At 47.2% G+C, this 22,485-nt stretch overlaps 1 protein-coding gene across 1 annotated transcript in view; it reads left to right on the plus strand.

The window, feature by feature from the left end:
- Positions 1-5,964: 5,964 nt before the first annotated feature.
- The window catches only part of LOC149348317 (somatostatin receptor type 2-like), a 150,250-nt gene continuing 133,729 nt past the window's right edge, over positions 5,965-22,485 (plus strand). The window contains exon 1 of the mRNA XM_089588063.1: positions 5,965-7,555. Within this exon, the coding sequence (XP_089444189.1) occupies positions 6,437-7,555 (1,119 nt within the window). The 5' untranslated portion in view covers positions 5,965-6,436. The remainder of the gene's footprint in view (positions 7,556-22,485) is intronic.

Consider the following 22,485-nt stretch of genomic DNA (forward strand, 5'->3'; position numbering starts at 1 on the left):
TGTATAATTATTGTGTATCTTCTGTTCTATTGACGTTGTCAGTAATGCATGCAGTGTTTCTTTGCTTGCATTTTGTTATGTCATTGCATTTATGTATGTATATATATATATATATTACATCCCCTGTGCGTTATATTCCGTAGCCACACTTTCAATACAGTGCATCTCCATCTCCTTTTGTGCCACCAATGTCACCATTTTTTTGTATTTTGTCGCCATGATGTTATCATGCTTGTATGTGCTGCGCACCGCTGCCCCTGCTTCAGGTGCCGGGACCTCGTCAGGCCACTTGGCCTTTTGCCCCGGCTCCCTCTTTCTGTAGAAAGAAAAAAAATAAATTTCAATTCAATTCAAAAAAAAAAAAGATGTGTTTACTGGCGATGCTCGGCGTGTATGCGTGGTAACAAAATGCGGCGCAGTACGCGTACAGTCTGGCATGAAAATGGGGTAGTCCAGAGGAGTAGCGCGGATAAGACCGCGAATTTCTGGAGTATATGGAATCTATCCTTGCCCTTCGCTTCCGCTTCACTAGTCACAACACGGGGTCAAGTCCTCTCAGAGTTCTAAGAAATATAAATGGAAATGAAACACTGAAGAAAAAAGAACAATCAATAGAGAAAATGGAGGGAAGAAATGCAAAGGAAGGAAGGAAGGAAGGAAGGAAGGAAGGAAGGAAGGAAGGAAGGAAGGAAGGAAGGAAGGGGAGAAAAGAAAAATAGGAAGAGATATAGAATAAAGAAGGAAGAAAATAAAGAAGGGGAAGAAAGTAAGAACGGAAAGTAGAAAGCAAGAAAGGAAAATAAAGAGCGAAAGAATACAAGAATAGGATATAAGAGAGATAGAGCAAAGAAAGAATCAAGAAAACAAAGAAAGAAAGGAAGAAAGAAGAGAGGTAGTACAGAAATAAAGAAAGAAAGAAAGAGAAAGAGAAGGAAAGAAAGAAAGAGAGAGATAAAAAAGATAGTAAGGAAGAAAGAAAGGAAGGAAGGAAGAAAAAAAGAAAGAAAGAAAGAAAGAAGGAAAGAAAGAAAGGAAGGAAGAAGGAGAGAAAGAAAGAAAGAAAGAGAGAAAGGAAGAACGAAAGAAAGAAAGGAAAGAAAGAAAGGAAAAAAAGGAGGAAAGAAAGAGAAAAGGAAAGGAAAAAAGGTGCTTCGATTCAGTTCTTTGGGTTCAAGGAGCAATGAACGTGATGAATTAGCTGCTTATTCTTGTTTACGCACCATCACGTCAGGAAAGGAAAAAAAAAACAAGTTCCTCCCCCGATCGCGCACTCCTCAAGACTCGTTTTTCAACCACTTGCTGAACCACGCTGATGTTCACATTTCTGTTTGTTTTCAGCGCTGGGCGGCAGTTTATTTAGTAGAAGAAGAAAGAAAATGACGTATATACGTCTTCATCGGCTTAGCCCCAGGTTCTGCCCCTATTCTGCGCTCCTATCGCGAGGCGTATAGGAGAGCTCAATCATTCTTCGAAACCGCTGCCATTTTGTCTTCTTTTCTTCGCTACTGCGCTCCAACCTCGATCCATCCTAAGTGCGACCCTTGTCGATTTCGGCGCCATTGTATCACCTTTTCGTCTCCTCCGAGTGTGTGGACTCGGGACACTCGTCGTTCTGCGAGCCCGCACAAGATGTGTCAATACAAAATTGACCCTGCTTTCTCATTCCTCTCAGTCATTGAGTAGAAGGGAGACAGACGGGTCAGAAAGAACAAGGCATACAACTACGCCAACAAAAGGTGGGCAGAACACTGGAAAGACTAGCAGAAGGACATCCGATGTCTTTCGGGTCTCTGTCTGTGCCCTTATTATTCCGTTCTTCAATACCTTCCGTGTCATGAAATGGATAGGTCGAAAGCATGCTTTATAAAAAAAATTCGCTGTGGCTTAGCTTGGTTAAGCCCGTTAATTGCGAAAGCAATATCCGTACCTACGCCATGGTACAGCTGGTAGTGTAGCTGGTGGTGGTGCTTGTGGTTAGACTTGTGGTGATGCATCGGTTATACAATCCAATCCAATCCACTCCAATCCAATGTAATCTAATCTTATCTAGTGTAATCTAATCCAACCCAATCCAGTCAAATCCAATCCAATCTAATGCAATCAAGGTCAAATGAAGGTCAATGGTGGTCACCGCCGCGGCACGGCAAAGGCGTGAAAGTGCAAGTAGTATTGCTTTCGCAATAAAAAGCCAGATTGTCTCTGCACAGGTCCATAGATGTCGCATATGCCGGCCGTGGGAACAAAGAAACAGGCTCGCGCTAAAAGATCAAGCGGCAAAGGAGTAACGCTAGATTTGGAAAGCTGTTCAATGCTATTGTTAAGAAGCGCGCCTTGTTATTTTAGCGCTGCCTGCAGGTTAGTTCGGCATGAACCTCTTCATACGCAAATGCGCGGATGTAATGAAGCTGAAATACACTACCTTCACTGTAACGTCATGCAGCTGACGCGTGAAGTCATCGGTAAGATTCGGGGGCAAGTAAGAAAGTGGACAGAGTAAAGGACAGAGCATATGCTGCAAGGTCGATTTCCTCCGAGCGGGTAAACTGTTGTTTCCATATCACTGCAGCGTAAAAAATACGAGCACAAAGGAAGAAAACATCTACGACACGGACAAACGTTGCAATCAGCAACTTCTCTAGAATTAATTATAAGAAAAGGGTCATTAAAGGTGAGCTCTCGCAAAGATCTCTGCACGAACCGACTAACAAGCACCTTCCACGTACCATTCTCACTAACAATAGTTCGAAACGGTACATCTGGTTTGTGCGTCTTGGCACTGAAAAGCACTTTCAAAGCATTGCCTTTACAATTGATGATCTGCTTGGACAACTTATCGTTTCCCACGTCCTTGCAAAGGTTGGTCACTTTCTTTTTTGCAATGGTGGGACGGCCTTTATTCAGGGTAAAGTTTTTTTGCACAACCTGAAGGGATTTTTCGCGGAAAATACCTTCCGGTGCCTGTTAGTCGGTTCCTGCAGAGATCTTTGCGAGTGCTCACCATTAATGACCCTTTTCTTATAAAGAATTCTAGAGAAGTTGTTGATTGCAGCGTTTGTCCGTGTCGTAGGTGTTTTCTTCCTTTGTGCTCGTCTTTTTTTGCGCTGCAGTGATGTGGAAGCAAAGTAACCAACTTGCCCAGAAGCTCGTTTTGCTACAGCATATTTCTTCTACAGTGGGCCCTTCTTTCTGTGTTAATGAGGCTCTTCCTTCTCTCGATGCTTTAAATACCAATATTATCTTCACGACATGCCGTGCCCGGTACATCGCCGTGTGTCTTACAAAAGCCCAGATTCCGGAAGAAGTTAGTGCCCTGTTCGGACCCGTAAAACCATCTTGGGGTCATGTAAAGCGCGTGGGAAAGATTCTACGCTCGGAGCTTTGGCGTCAGGTCCGGTTGTACCAGGACTGGCTGTCAGCAACGTGCTACACCCGGTATCCACCTTGGCTGGCGGATACCAAGTTGCGCCACTTCAAACGGACCACGGCTCATTTCACTGAGCTCTGGTGTAGCTTCTACCTAAGGAGCGCCCTCCGAGTTCCTGAGACTACGCAAAGGAAGGTGCAAGCCAGTGGCAACCTCACGGTGTTAGGTGGGGTAGAATTGCCCCAGAACATACGCGGTCTGCTCGACAAAGGACCCAAGTACGGGCTTCCACCTTCTGTACCGGTTCAAGACCTGGCAGCACTCAACCGCCGCATAGCAAAGAAAGCGCCGGCCGAACAACGGGAGAGGTGCTTGCTCGAAGGTGCGGACACTCTTTTGAAAACAGCTGGTTTTTCTAATAATAGTCATGTTGGCACGTCCTTGCGGAAAGTGGTTACTTACTTTCAAGATAAGGGGCTCTCTCTACTCCAGGCCGACAAAAATGGGGGGTTTGTTGTTTCACCGGAAGGTATTTTCCGCGAAAAAGCCCTTCAGGCTGTGCAAAAAAACTTTACCCTGAATAAAGGCCATCCCACCATTGCAAAAAAGAAAGTGGCCAACCTTTGCAAGGGCGTGGGAAACGATAAGTTGTCCAAGCAGATCATCAATTGTAAAGGCAATGCTTTGAAAGTGTTTTTCAGTGCCAAGACGCACAAACCAGATGTACGGTTTATGGTTTATGGGGATTAACGTCCCAAAGCGACTAAGGCTATGAGAGACGCCGTAGTGAAGGGCTCCGGAAATTGCGACCACCTGGGGTTCTTTAACGTGCACTGACATCGCACAGTACACGGGCCTCTAGAATTTCTCCTCCAAAGAAATTCTAGCCGCCGCGGCCGGGATCGAACCCGCGTCTTTCGGGTCAGTAGCCGAGCACCATAGCCACTGAGCCACCGCGGCGGCCCAGATGTACCGTTTCGAACTATTGTTAGTGAAAATGGTACGTGGCATGTGCTTCTTAGTCGGTTCCTGCAGAGATCTTTGCGAGTGCTTACCATTAATGACCCTTTTCTTATAAAGAATTCTAGAGAAGTTGTTAGAGCAGCGTTTGTCCGTGTCGTAGATATTTTCTTGCTTTGTGCTCGTATTTTTTTACGCTGCAGTGATGTGGAAGCAAAGTAACCAACTTGCCCAGAAGCTCGGTTTACTAAACTGTTGTTGTTGTCGAAACTATGGATTATTCTTAGCAGGGAATACTCAGAGGTTAGCAGACCACCACGCCCTTGCGGCATTCCGAATAACTAGAAGGAGAATGGGCGGTGACTGTAGCATTGTGCTAAATCACGGTACCGAGGCTTCACCAAATGTTACTGCGTGTAATTTTTACAGTAAATTGTGAGCCATTTTTAATTTAAAACTTTCTAATTTTAAAAGTCTCTACGTATCGGAGCTGCCCTGCCTCCATCTTCAGGGGTGGCAGGGTTTTCAGGCTACCAGCTCCCAAACGTCAGGATTTCCCAACCAAAAACGCTACCAGATCGCGGCAAAAAGCCTTAACTCCTAACGCCTTCCGTTTGGCACTCATGGAGTTACACAAGTTATTCGGAGTACAAAACGTAAATTTAGAAATTTTTACGTAACATCTCCACATTTCCAAGCTTTTTTTTTGTTGTTGTTGATCAGGAACCGGTCGTTTCCTAACTCTCACCGATGCCCTTACGTCGGAATCCTGATACATCCCCACTGATAATCAAATTCCCCCTACAGCGCTAAGCACCTCACGCGCGGCGCGGTGGAGTAGTGATTCGTTGGCTATCTGCATTAATTTCGTTCTATCTCCGTCATACCGATAATTATCAGCCAGGTAAATTTCCCTGCCGGGTTAGGTCGCCACACTGTCTCATGAATGCACTCAGTTCACGCCACTCCCGCTCGTAGATGCCTGTGTACGAATGAGTAAGTGGACGTGAGCATGAGTGAGTGGATGTCAGTATGAATGAGCCACTTCTCATGCTGGCGCAGTATGTATGCAGGACAACGACCTCTCTCCGAAGGATTTCCGCTTACCCATATCTTGCGCCACTTGGGGCCAAAAATCTTCAGTAAAATTTCCCACAACCTAATCATGCAGGCTATCCTTGTATCTTATCACTCAACCCAACCCCCTGGCGCCCTCTACCAGGTTCCCCATGTCTCTGGAGTCCAATCTGTCATTCCCCGAGCCTGCTGACAACAAGTCCTGTCAAAGACCACTTCCCTCCCTTAATTTCACCTCAATATATAACCGCATGCTTCTACAAAGCGGCCACTCGTAAGAGTCACCCTTCACTGCATTTCCTCTCAGCCGCGTCCATGGATGTGCGGACTCCGGGGACGCATGAATCCCAAGGGGCTGATCCCACCCACGCGTTCGAACTCCCGGAGAGATGCAAAACAAAGAAACAAAATAGCGCGGGAAAACTTGCGCCCCGCGCGCGCGCGCGCCCGCGATCGCTGGCGCCACACCGCGGGGGCGTCGCCTATGCACATCGTCGTCTGCCAACGGGGGGAGCCTCCGCCTCATCGGCGCGCGCACGCCGTTTCTCCGCGCGCTTCTTTGAGTCGCCCCCGTTGTTCCCGGCACCAGCGCGCGCGCGCGCGAGCAGCGCCTAGCGGCCAGCACACGCGCAACATCCCGCGCGCCGCCGTCGTCGACGCTGGCCTGGCCCGCCGGCAGAAGCAGCAGCAGCTGACCGCCGCCGCCGACGTCGCCGTCTCGGCTCTTCGCGACGCGCAGACACCGCGCTCCGGCTCTCTGCCATCGCGTCGAACACTGCCCACTCCAAGCCCGAGGACGCGCCCGGACGGAAGAGCCAGTGGCGGTACCCGGTGAGGACCGAGAAGAAGACCTCTCCCTCTGGTCTGACCGTCGTCGCCGTAGCCGGCGGCAGTGCTGACCGCCATGTTGGCCGGGCGGCTCCGATCGATGCCCGGAGTCGGCGGCCGCCGGTCGTCGGAGCAGCAGCAGCCCGGGCCGGGCCGGAGCGTGAGCCGGGCGTGGTTGTCCCACCGCTGACGTCCCGACGGAGGATTATGAACGACACCGCGACATCCCTGTGCCGCGCCGCGGCCAACGGCACGGCCAGCCCGCGGGCTCTGTCCGCGATGGTCCCTGCCAACTGCAGCGCCCCGGCCACGGTGGCCGAGGAGCCCTTCTTCACCAGCCACCCGGAGTTCGTGGTGGAGTTCTCCAAGCTCCTCTACGGGCTCGTCTGCCTCGTCGGCCTGTGCGGCAACTCACTCGTCATCTACGTGGTGCTGCGCTTTTCCAAGATGCAGACCGTCACCAACATGTACATCTTCAACCTGGCGCTGGCCGACGAGATGTTCCTGGTGGGACTGCCCTTCTTCATCGCCACCATGGTGTTCAAGTACTGGCCGTTCGGCGCCGCCATGTGCAAAGTGTACATGACCACCACGTCCATCAACCAGTTCACCTCGTCGCTCCTGCTGACGGTCATGTCGGCCGACCGGTACGTGGCCGTGTGCCACCCCATTTCGTCGCCGCGCTACCGGACTCCGTTCATCGCCAAGTTCGTCTGCCTGACCGCGTGGACCGTGTCCGCGTTGCTCATGGTGCCTGTGTACATGTACGCCAGCGTGGTGGACGCCGGCTCGGTCAAGTCCTGCACCATCGTGTGGCCCGAGTCGGGCGTGATGAACGGCCAGGCCGCGTTCACCCTCTACTCGTTCACCCTGGGCTTCGCCATACCGCTGCTGCTCATACTGCTCTTCTACGTGCTCGTGATCCTGCGGCTGAGTCGCGTCGGTCCGCGTTCGCGGCACCGCGCGAAGCACCGCAAGGTCACCTACCTGGTGCTGACCGTCATCACCGTCTACGTCATCTGCTGGCTGCCCTACTGGGCGGGACAGCTGTACATCAGCTGCCTGGGCGCCGCGCAGGCCACCGCGCTCACGGTGACCGTGTTCCTGCTCAGCCAGCTGCTGTCCTACGCGAACTCGGCCGTCAACCCCATCCTGTACGCCTTCCTGAGCGACAACTTCAAGAAGTCCTTCGCCAAGGCCTTCACCTGCGCAGCGGTGGCCGCGGCGCACGGTTCGGGCCGCGGTCGCGAGCAGCAGCAGGAAGACAGCCTCTTCCCCCGGTCGTCGGCCGCCCCCGGAGGTGGTACCCAGGCGGGAGTCAGCAAGGTACGGGCACCCCAACACTTGACTGGCTCATGCATCTTCGTCAGTGCTTGTCACATCCGCGCTCCGCATGACTGGCCCCTCACCTTGCTCGCTGAGGCATTGTACATGCGCGCTACTTCTGTAAACAGCGCCCGTAGCGCCGTATTCCTATAAAAGGCCACCGAAACTGCGTCTTTAAGCACATTTAAGGACTGTCTATGAACCAACGGCTTGACGCTGCTGCTCCTTCGTGAAGATGAACTCACTCTCTTCACAGCAATTCTTTTATCTCACTGCTAGTATTCACCGTCTGCTGTAAATGACAGCGCGCAAAAGTCGTAGTATTCATAGAAAAGTTTCAGTTAAGAAATTTCTGAACTCGGCAGTTAGCTAACGCATGCTGCTCTCACTGAGCGTTAACACTTAACAGGGTAAGTTATTTCTCCGTACTTCGGCAGATAAGATGACGGGCAAATATATCCGCGGTTCTTTCAAGCGTGTGCCAAGGATGGCACAGGAATGCGGGACACAGAAAACCAACCAACCGAAACTCAAACCCCGCACGAAGTTTCCTTTCCAACTGACTGCCTTCCTGAGTGCCTCGGAGAGCTAAACACTCCAGAAGTTTTCTTACAGCGCCTAAAGGAAACCGAAAACTCATTTCTAGCGACCGCTACAGTTTAAGCGCATCGGAAATATTTGTGTCCAAAGCGCCTAATTGCGTACCGATCGCGTTAGGAACGCCGTAAAACATCTTTAAGAACAATTCTTGCGTCAGTGGACAGACTCGTGTTTCGTGAATTCCGATGCTAGATACAATAGCAATCGGGCACCGGTCGGCAAAATTGAGGAGCAAATGTGACGCTAGCCGCATGAAAGTATAATCGTGCATTGAGCAATGCCATTGTTGTTCCAGCGAATGCTTTCAATATCGGTTGCGTAATTCGTTGCTCGCGAAGTGCTCCACACACTTTTCTAGTGCCCCCGAACGATGCGCAGCGGAGTATGCATGCCGGCATCATTTACAAGTGACCCGGGGCTCGATGCAACGTATCGTCGGTCATGCACTTTCCTACGGGGCATGGACTACGTGTCAAGACCCAAACTGCTGCGCCTAAGGCCAGCAGCCAGTGACAAATGCCACCGACACAAACCGTAGACCGCTCTAGACTGGTATGTAGAGCGTTCAGTTGGGTACGTGGACGTCCGTACGCGCTTTTACGCATGCTTGCGTACAAAAGCACTGACGCGCGCCGCCATGCTACTTGTCCATGCGAAGGCACTGCCACTCTTCAACGCAAGCTTTTTTTTATACTGGAAGACACATCGAAGAAGCCGTCATGCTAATAAACGATAACAAGCACTTTCTAAAAGAAAAATCGCGACTCTTCTAACGACAGCTATGGATATTGATATACGATCACATTCAGGAATACGTACACGTTATCGCTAAAGCCTTGCGGCAGAGCATTGCCTCTCCTCGCTTTGAAAGTTTTTCAATGCCGATACGAAATTGAAAACTGTTTGTTTAAACGATAATTCCACGCCTCATTCTGTTGATAGAAGACAATATTTATACGCTCGCTCTAATTTTATAAACCGGGTTGCCTCGTTATCGGTCCATCTAAGCATCATTATGGGTTTGGGTTGGAAGCTATGCAAACGGGGCTCCTAATTTATGCACCAAATTTGACTTTAATGAATGTACCGCTGAGGCAGACGTTAAGGTGCTTCTTTATTGATGAGCACGTATCTATACACTATCGTTGAGACGGTGGACTTCAGCACGTTTACGTCACTGGACCAATGTACATTCCTGTTTCTTTTTTTTTTCATTTTTCGTCTTTTAAAAAAATGCAAATTAACAAAGACCGCTGGAGTATATGCTTTGTCGCGGTTGAAACATTCTATAGCTACGATTTCGAAGTCGCGTAGAAGGTATACGGGCCTGAAAAACAGACAAGACAGTTGCTTTGTTATACGGCTTCTGACCTGGAGCATTGACAAGATATTTGGAAAGTTCGCGAATGATTCGTTTTGGAAATCACTTCACTTCACGAGACTGCAATGCGAATTGCAAGTTGATAGAACCCTTTTTATTGTCCGCCGTTGGGCGTTCATGCCCGACAATTCTGGACAAAAGCATTTTTGAATGGGAAAAAGTTTATGAACGCATTTTTTTTTTCATATCTTGTAAGGTTTCTCTGTAACAATCAATACAACTGCAGATTTTCCGCCGGCAGTTTTGCATTTTTTTTGCTATTAACGTTTGCGCTATCCTCAAAAGCGTTCGCCATTGTTTTTCTATGGCAGTCTTAACTGCTTGATGCGAGTGACGGAAAAACTTTGATAAAAGAAAGATTTTGCTACACACCAGAAGAATGGGCCTTCACCTTCAATATTTCCGTAGCAGTTTCTTACTATTTTTCAATGTTAAAAATTTTTGCCTAAGAATCTTGGACATAGAATGGAGCCGTGGGTATTGACCTCTCTTCTCATGGAACGTCAAACTGGCTTCGTTTTTGGCTTGCGATTGTTTGTGAAGTTTATGAAGAACAGTAAAACGGTATTCTGGGCAGGTAATACAATACGCTGTCCCTCTTGGTTTGTTTAAAAACGCATAGAAACGCAGTGAGTCTTCGTCTGTAAGTAAGCTTTACCGTCTGCTTGCAAAGCGTGCCTTGCTCATAGTCTGACATTCTAATCCAAGTAAACTGAGAAAAAAAAAGGAATGCTTATGGAACGGAAATCAAACATTCTGGCAAGTCATTAAGAGTTGCCTTTTATACATTCGAATTATGAGCGGTTTTACGAAAAGTTATTAAGGACATGCGTGCCTATAGCGGTTTTACGAGCCGACTAACGAGCGAAAGCCTTTAGTCGTTTCCGGAGCACCTACAAATTCCACACAGCGATCCGTTCTAGAATTTCCTTCGCATCTGTCGAGAGCCTGGCATGGCGGGATTATTTTACCCGAGTGCGTGTCTGAGAATATGTTAGAAATTCCAAAAAGATAGCGCAGTCTCTATAAGCTCCGCCTATCCAGCTTTTATATAAATGATCGCTGGCTCGTTGGCTGATTTGTGCGCTTGATGAACTTGATTTCCTTAATTCTGTCCCCATCTATGTACCATGATATTCACCGTAGCGGTGAGTTGCCAATAATTTGCGACTTATCATGGCTATTTAACGTTCACGTAACTGTCGGCATGCAATTATGTTCTTTTTTTTTTCAGGATGTTATTTTCATCCCAATTCACATGAACAAGATAATGATGCTCAGTTGTAGAACACCAGAATCTCTGAAGCAGGGCGATGGTCGAGACTTGCTCATTTTTAGTCAACTGCCCGAGAAGAATTTCTAAAAGTGCACTTATATGCAAGCAAGAAAATATTTTTTCCTCAACACTCGCCTCAGCGGGGGCATACGGTTGCAAAGAAAATCTACATCGGTCGCTCAAAGTTTTTCAATTGAAAAAAATTGTTAATGTTTCATTGTTGAATGAGCCGACTACCGCAGAGGTAGTAGTGCTTAGCGACGTCCTGCTTCGCAGCAAGTGGACGCCGTGAATTCCGATTCTTGCGCCGACAGCCACGTTTCAATTCAGCTAATTCGTATCGAATGAAATCGAGATTGAGCTGCTGATTGAAAAATGTTGAAGTTTTTAAATTTAACACGCTGTGACGTTCTACCAACCTTTGCGCTTGAAACTGTTGCAAAAAAATTCAGTTAGTACTCGTTGGTGTTGATGCGCACTTATTCACTGTGCAGCGTAAAGAATTTGTAAAAATGTGAAGTGGCTGAGTTGGTCTTCCATCCCAGAAAGGGGACGAACATTCGTCCGAGTAGACACAATACGGTTTCGTATGAAGAGGTCGCGGTCCCTCGTAAAATGTTTCGGCGAAAACGCCCATCTATCCCTGAAAGTTCTCAGCGCGCAGGGATCGAATCGACAGTGCAAGTAGAAAGGAAGAATATCGAGGTTGAATGAACTCTGTTAGGTTGAATGAACTTTGTTAAGAGGTTGAATGAACTCTGTTAAGACGCGTGAGATCACGCACACATCTGCGATAAAGCATTCCGCAAGTACATACACCTACGCATTCACGCATTGAAAAGAAAAATAAAAAAAAAAAACAGTCATTGTAAAATAAAAACTAAATGTTAGCAATTTGATATATTGGCGAATTTATCATTTTTTTCTTTACTTTGCGTTGCTTTGTTTAAAGCCGTATGTTCACTTGACCTTTCATACGTATAGTGCAGCGGTTTTGATTATATTTTGTTAGGAATTCCAAGCGTTAAACTTGCTTTGTTCTCGTACTGAGTGAGTGTCAAAGTTCGATGTGCGAAGTCCACGGGATGGGTTCACTTCGTCTTCGCCAATTCCAGAGGTCCTGTAGACTACGTCTTCTTGTCCCTGTAAATAAAGTTGAAAGCTCCAATACGCGAGTGCTACCGTCCGCAACCTTTTCGAAATACTCCACTCTTGCGTTGTTTCCGCACGTGTGGCATTTTATGGCAGACGTGTTCTTTGCTGCAGCTAAGCCTAACCAGCACTCTGTCAACCGCGGTCACAAAGTGTTACTGCAGTCGTTTCGATCCTTTTGACTTCCGGGTTGGAGCGAAAGAAAGGGCTGGGGTTGCTGCTTGAACTTTTCGGATACGTTTTATGTGTCGAAGGAGCCGGTCCCAAGTTGCTGACCTTTTCTTGTAGGACGAACACGATGGAGACTTCGCTGTCGGAACCGAAAGAGGTCTCAAAAGAAACGCGTCACAAAGTACGCTATATACGGGAGTCGAAAACTCGTAAAATGTTTCTGCTCGCCTTGCCGAAGTATCCGAATCGTCGTCTTTCCAGATGGAGGAAACAAAATAGAAAGAAGAAAAAGAGCTTTTGACGTTACGTCATTACGTTCCTTGTCGGCGCTGGTCTCGCGTAACGCATCTTCAAAGCGCGCGTTTACTAAAATGGGATCTTCCTACGCGATGCTCTCCTTAAGAACGAGCACTGTTCAGAGCGCTTCGTTCAGGTTAAGGCTATTTAAGAAGCTCTTGGAGCGAAGCGCACAATAACTGAGCTTACATAAGCTGGAGGCGTAGTCGCATTCGCTTTGTCATAAATGCATCCTAGCACTCATCTCCGTTACAAAACGCCATCGGGTTTCTAGGCCTGTGCGCAATCAATTTCGTAGATTTGCCCTCTGCCCACTTTCTCTTTGCGTACTGTGACGATGGGGGGAGCTTTTTTCTGATGCTCCCCCATAAATTTATTAGGGAGTGTGCATTCTGACGCAATACAAAGTATGCCTTAAGTTCACAGATTTTTTCTAGGCCTAACGGAGATTTAGATGACAATGTACACCATTTTCAGAATGAGGTGCCGGTTCCTAGGTTGCGACTATAGCGCCAACGCGTGACTCCTTCTTTTGCCATGTTTTCTTGCTGGTTTGATCTAAGGGATAGTATTACATCCTTCGCAACTATTCATCTGTACCACCTACTCTGCGTGAGCGTTCTTTAATCGCTTGACTTACGAAATTTCGAATGAAATCAGGGTCCTATCTTGCAGCATGTTTATGAATACTTTGAGATCGTCGCGCCGCCCATTACTTATGCGGCTAGTTATCGGTGAAGCATTGCAAGCGTTCTTTTCCGTCTTTCGATTAGTTCTGATCAATTGATTTCACTGCCGCCAGCGGCGTGACAATCGGGTAAGGTAGGAAGGTTTGGGCCAATCAGGAGATCGGATTTTGATATATCAGTCCTATGAGAAATTAACTTACTTGTGTGATGGAGGTTCTAGCCTAGCGTTAAAAATAAAACAAAGTGCTGAATTAATCTGTGGGAGACTGCCTTTAATAAAAAAACGCGCTGCTGTTAATTCAAAGCTTGACTAATCTTTCCATTAGTTAAAACGTACTGTTCGGGACGTCCGTTCAGGTTAATCTCGTAGCTGTACGAAGATGACTCTGCGCAAATCTGGCGAACAGTACCCTCTTGCCATTCGGTGCAGCGTGAGCGTCGGTCGTTCTGGGCCCAAATGTCGTGACATGACGTCATTACTTGCCGGAATAGAACACGATTCGCGAGAAATAACGACCGGGCGACGCGTGATGAACGATTTGCGTGATTATTTGCCTCGACCTACAGGCACATTAACATGTGCGAACAACGGGAACAAAATGAGCCTGACATTACACCTATAGAACGTGCACATTAGTACGTGAGCAGACGGCCGGGCATGAAAGCAGACGACAGACGAAAAAGGAAAGCTAGCAGACGACACGCACTCATCATGAGTCGCCGTGTGACAGTACAACATGCACCGCGTTAACCGCTATTTCCGAGAAGTTCGCGCACGTACTAGACATGTCCGTAACGGTGGAAGTACCCGAGAACGTTGCATTGCGCCATGATGTCTGGTGTATGCATTCAGGCGACACGGTGGAATTACTCTGGGACACGGTTTCTGCGGGCCTCCGTTTGGTCACGTTGTGTGGGTGGATCTTCGAAAGCGACTGTCCTAGAACACGATGCCCAACTCAGGTATCCTGCATTCACCCCACCCCTCCTATTCTTTTCTTTTTTTTTGTCCTCTTCTTTCTTCCCTTCCTGCGAGTGCCACCTCGTGGGCAGTTATTCACTGCAGCGGGAGATTCGGTTTCCTACACGTATTCGTCATTAGCACTACCCGACGTGTTCCTTGGCGTAAGGTGAAGCGTGAAAATGACATCCGCAGGCACATAGCTGTTGTTCTTAGTCGCTTGTGTGTGTGTGCGTGTGCGGGGGGGGGGGGGGGATTATATCTCGGACTTCGTTCCGAACAGTAATAGCACCTTTGACCACCTCTTCCCTGTAAGGCCGGAGTTGTGACGCAAACTCTGTACATGTGACATCATTTTTTCGATTCCTTGTTTCTATGCGGACCGCGCCTCTCTGATATCGACAGCCGGCAGATCGCTCGCGTTCTTTCTTTTTCTCTTTTTGTTTCTTTTGCAGGTTTTATCGGAATTCAGTCGCAGGTGGCATTGAGTCAGGGAGACACGTGCGACGAGGTTGTATTTTATTTTCCTCTTTCCTCCAAACTCCGTGCATTAGCGGCGCTCAGAAGTTGCCATACGGCATATCTGCGCTCAGAAGCGGTACCTTCTTTTGTATTTCGGCCCCGAATTGAAATGCATACTCTGGGAAGACCTGTGCAGAATAGTAATGGCGGGAATTTGCATTCGACGAGTCAAGCTTTCTGCTTTGTAGACCTGCATGTCGATGCTCTGCCTGCCGATTTGAAGCAGGCATGCTGAGATTCATTCCATGACGATCGTTATACCATGGAGATTTCGCTGTCAGTTCAGCGCATTTTTGTTATTACTAATAATAGTGGTAGTATTAGTAGCGGTAGTAGTAGCAGTAGCAACTATGTCAAGCCAGAATCCGTCTCAAATTTGTCAGAATCGCAAGTAGTATGTGGTAGCAGAAGGAGTAATAGCGTGTCTGTCGCATCCCCTCTGAGGTCACGTGGTTACCTTCTGACCAATGAGAATGGAGCTGCGTCGTGTTCACCTGACGGGTAATGGGAATGTTCGACATGTGGTCACGTGACCGGTGCTATATATATATATATATATATATATATATATATATATATATATACAGGACAGGATGTCCGAAACGTCGACTCCCAATAAACGAAGCGTTTCTCAATTTCGCATCTTATTTAAACTAGCAACCAAGTACGTTTATCTTATTGTGCTATATATATATATATATATATATATATATATATATATATATATATATATATATATATATATATATATATATATATATAGACTTTCTCCGCTGCAGATAGAGTTAACGCCATAGCGCGTCATATGAGAAAACTATCGCGTTCAGCTAGTGCCGGAAAACATTCTGCTCTGATTTCGGATGAGCTACAAAGTATGTTAATAATTCTCATCATCAGCCTAACTACGTATCAGTGTAGGACAAAACCACTCCGATACTTTTCCAATTAACCCTGTCTTTCCAATTAACCCGGTTCCTGCTATGATTTTCTTATCGCCTGATCCACTCAGCTACCCTGAGAGACCACCAATTACCTGCTCTCCACATTGCATGCCCCAAGCCTGTTCATTTTATATTCCTGATTTCAGCCAGGATATCAGTAACCCGTATTTGTTCCCTGACCCAATTTACCCTCTTCCTGACTCTCAACAATGCGTCTATCGACGGGTGACGTCACAGGTGACCTCGCGTTATCCCTAGTCAAGAAGAATTGTCACATTACAATGTAGAAAACCAGAAAAATGTGTCACCTGTAATCACCTAATCCCAATCAGCGTGAGCGTCGCCGCTGCCATGGCATGCCATGCAGTTGGGGTACCGCTGTCCCCTTCACATCATCGCCCCTGAAGAGGGTGGAAAAACTTTGAGACATTTGTCACCGTTCCTATCCAGAGTCGAGCGCCATAAGGTTAAAAGCGGAGTAATAAGTTGAGTTAGAGTAGTTGAACATTAGCGTAATCGCTTTCGCAGGCCAGAACTTGGCGATTAGCATTTGCGCCGACGCCCATGCGAATGGTTAAGTGCGCGCCGGCTCGCCGTCGAGACACGGTGTCGCCGTAAACCGACGTGACGCGACAGCGAAGCGCTGCCGACGGCGCTCGAAAAAAGCGGAGATTAGGGTCCCGGAGAGCGATCACGTTCCAAACATTTCCGCACCTTTCTGGCTAATTTAATGAGCTTCAGCGCCGTTAATGACCGGCCCGAGGTAAAATTCATTGCTCCTGTATACCTGTACTTAAAGGAGTATAGACACCTAACTTTTGGGTGCGTGTTTTCTTCTTTGTAATGAGGCCTAAGTCATTATTATACACGGATAACCACGTGGTATCCTTCTACGACCACTAAATAATTTATTATCGAATTTCATTCTCGTGTTGTTTTCGGTTTCGGTTTCAACAGCCTAACGATGGCTGTGACGTCAAAGAAAGGTTACAGGTCATGTGAGACATGAAAAACTCAATATAATCGGTGCTTCTACGTATGTACGTTGTTATTCCACCTCTTGATGAAGGCTGACTTCAGCTCTGTAGTGTACTAAAACGATAAAGCAGTAATTATATCGCATCTTTTCCATGCCTCACGTGACCTAAACCTCTCTTTGACGTCATAGCTATCGTTTGACTGTTGAAACCGAAACAGCATGGCAGAAAAATTTGATTATAAAATATTCAGCGGTTGTAGGCGAATACCACACGGTCATTCATATGTAGTAGTGTCTTCTGCGTCAGTACAGAGAAGAAAAGATGCCACCCAAGTAAGGTGTCTAAACTCCTTTAAAGGCCAACTCCGGCGGTTTTTCTGGGAAATTAGTAAATTGGTTTTTCAGGAGAGGAAATGACGCAGTATCTGTCTCACATATCTCGAAGGACACCTGAACCGCGCCGTAAGGGAAGGAAGGAAGGAAGGAAGGTGGGAGTGAAAGAAGAAAGAGAGAAAGAGGTGCCGTAGTGGAGGTCTCCGGGATAATTTCGACCACCTGGTAACGTGCACTGACATCGCACAACACTCTGCCTCCTCTGATTGTAGTGAAACTTTTGCTGCACGTTCTCCTAAGTTTTCTGGTCCCTTGTGGCAAATTTCTCGGTGGGGCGGTGTTTTGTTGCGGCGAAAATCAATTTTAAATTTTCCCATTTAGTGGCCTCAATCGGGGAGATTTCTACGGGCAAGTTTGCGTGTGTGACGTCACTGAACGCTCGGCCGTCGATATTCGCGCTGCGTTTGCTGAAAGATAAAAGTTCGAGCTGGCTTTTGGTAATTTCAGATAATTCATGACCGAGGCTCTCACTGCAGTCACTAGTTTAGCCAACCAACACGCACACGATAGGTATTGTGACAGTAAACATGACATCATCGTTTGACCAAAATCCAGTTCCGGTTTCAGTCTTTTTAATTACTTCTGCTTGGTATTCGAAAAACTTTTTTTTCTGCTAGATCGAGAGGACTTAAGGAATGTTATGCGACGATAAATACAAAATCTTTTAAAAATCCCCGGAATTGGCCTTTAAGAGCGGTGCTTGTTAGTAGACAGTGCAATGAATGTAACTGCGGTAAGAAAAAAAAAGAAAAAGAAAAAGGTGCCTTAGTGTCTGCTGTCCCCTGAGGCTTTGATGCTTGTAGTAACGAATTTTTTTTCGAAAGAGTACTCTATTCAGGACATTTTAGAGAGATAAATACCTGGTTTTATTGTTCAAGAGGAAATAATAGAGCAGCTATGCCCTGCCAGGACTTTCCTATGAGGCGGAGACGTAGAGGCTAACGAAGAGGGTTGAACATAAACTGAGGAAAACGGAGCGAGGAATGAAAAGAAAAATGGTAGATCGAAGCTAAAGACACAGGAAGAGTGAGGGGTGGATCAGGGAACAAATGCGAGTTAATGACATCCCAGTAGAAATCAAGAAGGAATGGGCTTGCGCAGGGCATGCAATGCGAAGGCAAGATAATCGATGGTCGTTAAGGGTAACGGAGTGGATTCCAAGAGAAGGCAAGCGTAGCAGGGGGCGGCAGAAAGTTAGGTGGGCGGATGAGATTAAGAAGTTTTCGAGGGTAAGATGGCCGCGGCTAGCACAGGACAGGGTTAATTGGAGGTATATTAGAGAGTCCTTTGTCCTGCAGTGGACTTAGATTGATGGCGACGATGAGAGCAATAGCTTTCCGAAGCCCCTGGATAAATGACGTCGACTTCGGAGTCGACAGGGGGAAGAAAACCACTTTAATTGTCGGGAAAAATAAATGTCTACAATGATAATGAGTCGAAGGCCTGGGAATTCAGGGACCGCCCAACGATCCGACCTGAAGGTGGTAAGTGGAAAATGAAGGGAGGCTGAAGTACAAAGGGACACTGGAACAGTCAGTGCTCAGGGTTAGCGTATGAGGACAGACATTAGGGGAAAGAAGAATGTGATCGGATCGGATTCCAAAGAGGTATAATCTATAGGCGGTGTTGATATAGGGTGCTGGTTTATATCTTGCGGAGAAAGCGAATCTGCGTTTCGGTGAAGTTCAGATGAGAAGGGGGCACTGTAGAGAGGTCCTGTCCATTACCAGGAATTCAGAACAAGCGCCTTTAGTTTCCTTGGCTGTCACCACGTGGAGCTTCACTTTGAACATTAAAAAACAAACAAACGCGTTAGCGTCGTCCGTGACGTAAGAAAAAACTAGAATGACCGATTGGTTGCAGAACAGAACGTGGTAGTCCGCTAGGCTTAGCGGCAATGGCTGGGAGCTGTCTTGAATTCATGGTGACGTATGACGTCATTAGTGGGTTTTGATGCGTTATCTGTAATGTAAAGCGTCCACCGACGAGGGTGGATATGGCCAGGGAATTTCCTTTCCCTTAAAAGAGTGTCGCACATAAGCACCTTCATGTGCTGGCCAGAGGAAGTGTTGACGAGGAGGCTTGAGTCGTCCAGAGCGTGTAGACCGGGGAGTATGCGTTCCCGGCAACGTTTCATTTGTGGACCCTTGGTCCAGATAGGTGCTTCGTCCCAAAAGAAAGGAATGGCCATGGGTGTCTTTCGCGGTGGCAATGGGCTAACTGTGACTGCGCGTTTAGGTGACCAACCTACATCGATAGGCCGCGTATGTGACCAGCTGGGGCTGAACCATCGCGACCAGAGACTAACACGAGCCATGCAAGTCCCTGGCCATGTCTGACGTCATGATCCACTTGACACCTTCGACAGGAACCGCGTTGTCCGTCTACAAAATGAAGTGCAGAAAATTAGCCACAATTGTTGAAGGATCAATCTGCCGTCGCGGTCCATAACATACACGGGTGACCCTTTACTTCCTCATATATGTGTCTCCTTGAAGACCTTGTTAAACTAAACTTTTATCAATACCAGCCATTCAAATTAGCGCTAGTGAGAGTGATCACTAGGGCGATGGAGTAGGGTCAGTTTGTTGTAAGAGCCTGCCATATTAGTGACACGTCGCATGGTATTCGTAATCATTGAATCGAGAAGATATTGGGGCGCCATACCTCAAATGACATGCAGCTAGCCAAGCTTTGACCGTGACATGAACGAACAGCGTTAAATTCTATTGTAATAAGGGAGCAATTACTCATTGGCATCCACCCGAGCGCAGCCATACGGCTACAAAGGAAAGCTATACAGCTTTCTCAGAAACTTCGTAGTTAAAGAAAAATTCGTCCTGGTCCGGGGTTGGAACCCAGGACCACCGCTACACCGGAGCAGTCGCTCTACCAATTGAGCTAACCAGGACGGCAAGCTTATGGTAGGGCGAGAGCGAATTGATCGATAACTCGAAGTGGGAACAGTGTTGGTCAAATGTTTAGGGGAATCCCCCAAGGTGGAGTAGATTTGTAATAAGGGAGTAATTACTCATTGGCATCCACCCGAGCGCAGAGCTTTCTCAGAAACTTCGTAGTTAAAGAAAAATTCGTCCTGGTCCGGGGTTCGAACCCAGGACCACCGCTACACCGGAGCAGTCGCTCTACCAATTGAGCTAACCAGGACGGCAAGCTTATGGTAGGGCGAGAGCGAATTGATCAATAACTCGAAGTGGGAACAGTGTTGGTCAAATGTTTAGGGGAATCCCCCAAGGTGGAGTAAATACTATTAAACTCTGTTTGCGAGATATCTGTCGAGCTTTTTTTAGATGGTCGGAAGCGTAAATGACCTTTGCATAGTGTACCTCCAGGCGTATTCGAAAGGACTGATTAAGTTGAAATAGTCTTAGAATCTGCCAGATTAAAACGCTGTCCGGAAGAGCGGTGAGTATATAAGGGAGGGATTAGAATTTACTTATACGATTGTTTATTTTGACATACTTCAGCCTCGCATGAGGCTAGTGAAGGAGCAGCTTATCGTGGCTCCATCGCGATTCCAAGCGGCACCTCTAAATATTGTTCCTAACGTGACTTACGGTTAGTCCTTCACTTGTTCGAGAGATCAATCCTGCTCGAAAACCATTTTCACGCGCCCCGTCGGCGATAGTAATTACAACTCATTACGACATACTCCGAAGTGTACCCGTAGGAGCAGAACAAATTAGCTCCACTCACCGGAAACTTCATCTGGTCAGGACTGCGTAAAACTAATTAAAGCAGAAATGTTTCCACAGGGGCGTTATTACATAACTATGATTGCACTGCACCCGTTGTTCCGTTCCAAGGGGTTAATTTCTTTTTCTCCTTGGTAAATCCCATCTCATACGGGGAAAAAAACAAAGATTAATGGCTGTTCTTGTCACCATCAAAACTATTGGTCAACGCGTTATAGCACACCGCTAAGTAGGCTCTTGCGAGCATGGCGCAAACAGCTCAGTTACGCGCCTCAAGATCTACCTGATTACCGCGCCATCATCGCTTGCAGCATAAAGGGCATTGCGTGTTACGACCGCGATGGTTGCGACATCTAGGGACCATAGTTGGAACTCGATTACTGGCTGCGAGGAACGGCGAGCCAATCTAAGCCAGTATAGGGCAGGGAAGTGTAGTGAGCGGAAACTGAGGACTCTGCACCATGGTACTCAAGACAATGCTTGGATGAAAAAAAAGATGCCCAGGCTTAGCTTGGTTAAGCCAAGAATGCGTTGCATATTGCGCGGTCTTTTTACGTGAGGTATTGCTTGGCGACACTCGATTTTCTCAGCAGCTTTTCCTCCGTGACGTATGTATGGATGGATGGATGGATAGGAGCGCCCCCTTTGAAACGGGGCGGTGGCAACCGCCACCATGCTCAGGTGTCCTTTTTTCTTTTTTTTTCTTTTTTTCTTTCCTTTTCTTTTTTTCTTTGTTTCTTTTCTCACGTGGTTTGGTGACGTCACATCACCACGTGACTTGACGTCACCAAACCACGTGGCGTCACGTCACGTGGTTTGGTGGCTGCCCGGCCGCGCCCAAGGGCTGAACTGAGTGATTGCAATATGCTACACATAAAAGAGGCGCTGCGGTCGTTTCGTCCGCCGCGAGGAATGCCGGGAGTTGTGAACATCGTTTTTGGCTATAGGATATGGTCGAAAACGTAGATTCGCCTGCTAGAATACGAATTTTTTCAGATAAAATGCTAAGGAATGCTGTACAATAACTAATACCAAACATTGACTTGGAATGAATTTATTAAAGCAGTTTAAAACAGTCTGCTAAAATTGTTTATTCCGCGTGCAGTAAGCAACCTAGCTACGATTTACAAACAGAACCCATGTTTTCGGCTGAACACAAGCCAGCCAAACAAGAAATCCTCACTTCCGTGCATTCCGACGGTGGATGAAGTGCTTTTCGAGAAGCTCGCAAAGATGGTGGCGTTTCTTCCTGGATGATTTTGAAAAACTCTATGCCATGAAGGGCATGCAATTAAAGGGTAACTGATTAAAGGGCAACTGCACTACCTTTTAGGAATTCTGCGAGATTCAACGATCTAAATCTATATAGGCAGTATGTAAAGCATGCAAAGTTTTTTTTTCGCTAGCTTTTAAAATAGTGACGCAATCGACGGTCAAATTTTATGCTTATTCTGACAGCACCGGAGGAGTGCAGATAAGCTCAGTGTGACGTCACGGACGGTAAGATTTCAAATTTCCGGTACCGTCAAACACACCCCGGCAACCACATCCTGTCGTTGGACACTGCCAAACAAAGATCGGCAGGCCTTGCCTTCGGTGGCGTTGGTTTTCTTCCTTCGAAGTAAGGCTTATAAGTTGGAAATGTACCGGTACCGACGATGACGTCATCAACCCCCCCCCCCCCCCCTTATCCCCTTCCCTTCAACTTGGTGCTGTGTGCTGCGAAGAAGATTGAAGGTCGTCATGACTTTAAGTGGCAATTACACCGCCATTTCAAATGTTAGCCCAAAAGCACTTCGCATGCTTTACTTGAAAGTTTCACACATTTGACCCCTTTAAGCTCGTCGTACTATAA

Source organism: Amblyomma mixtum, chromosome 4, assembly GCF_055824585.1.
Source record: "Amblyomma mixtum isolate Tamu chromosome 4, ASM5582458v1, whole genome shotgun sequence".
Classification (NCBI taxonomy): Eukaryota; Metazoa; Arthropoda; class Arachnida; order Ixodida; family Ixodidae; genus Amblyomma; species Amblyomma mixtum.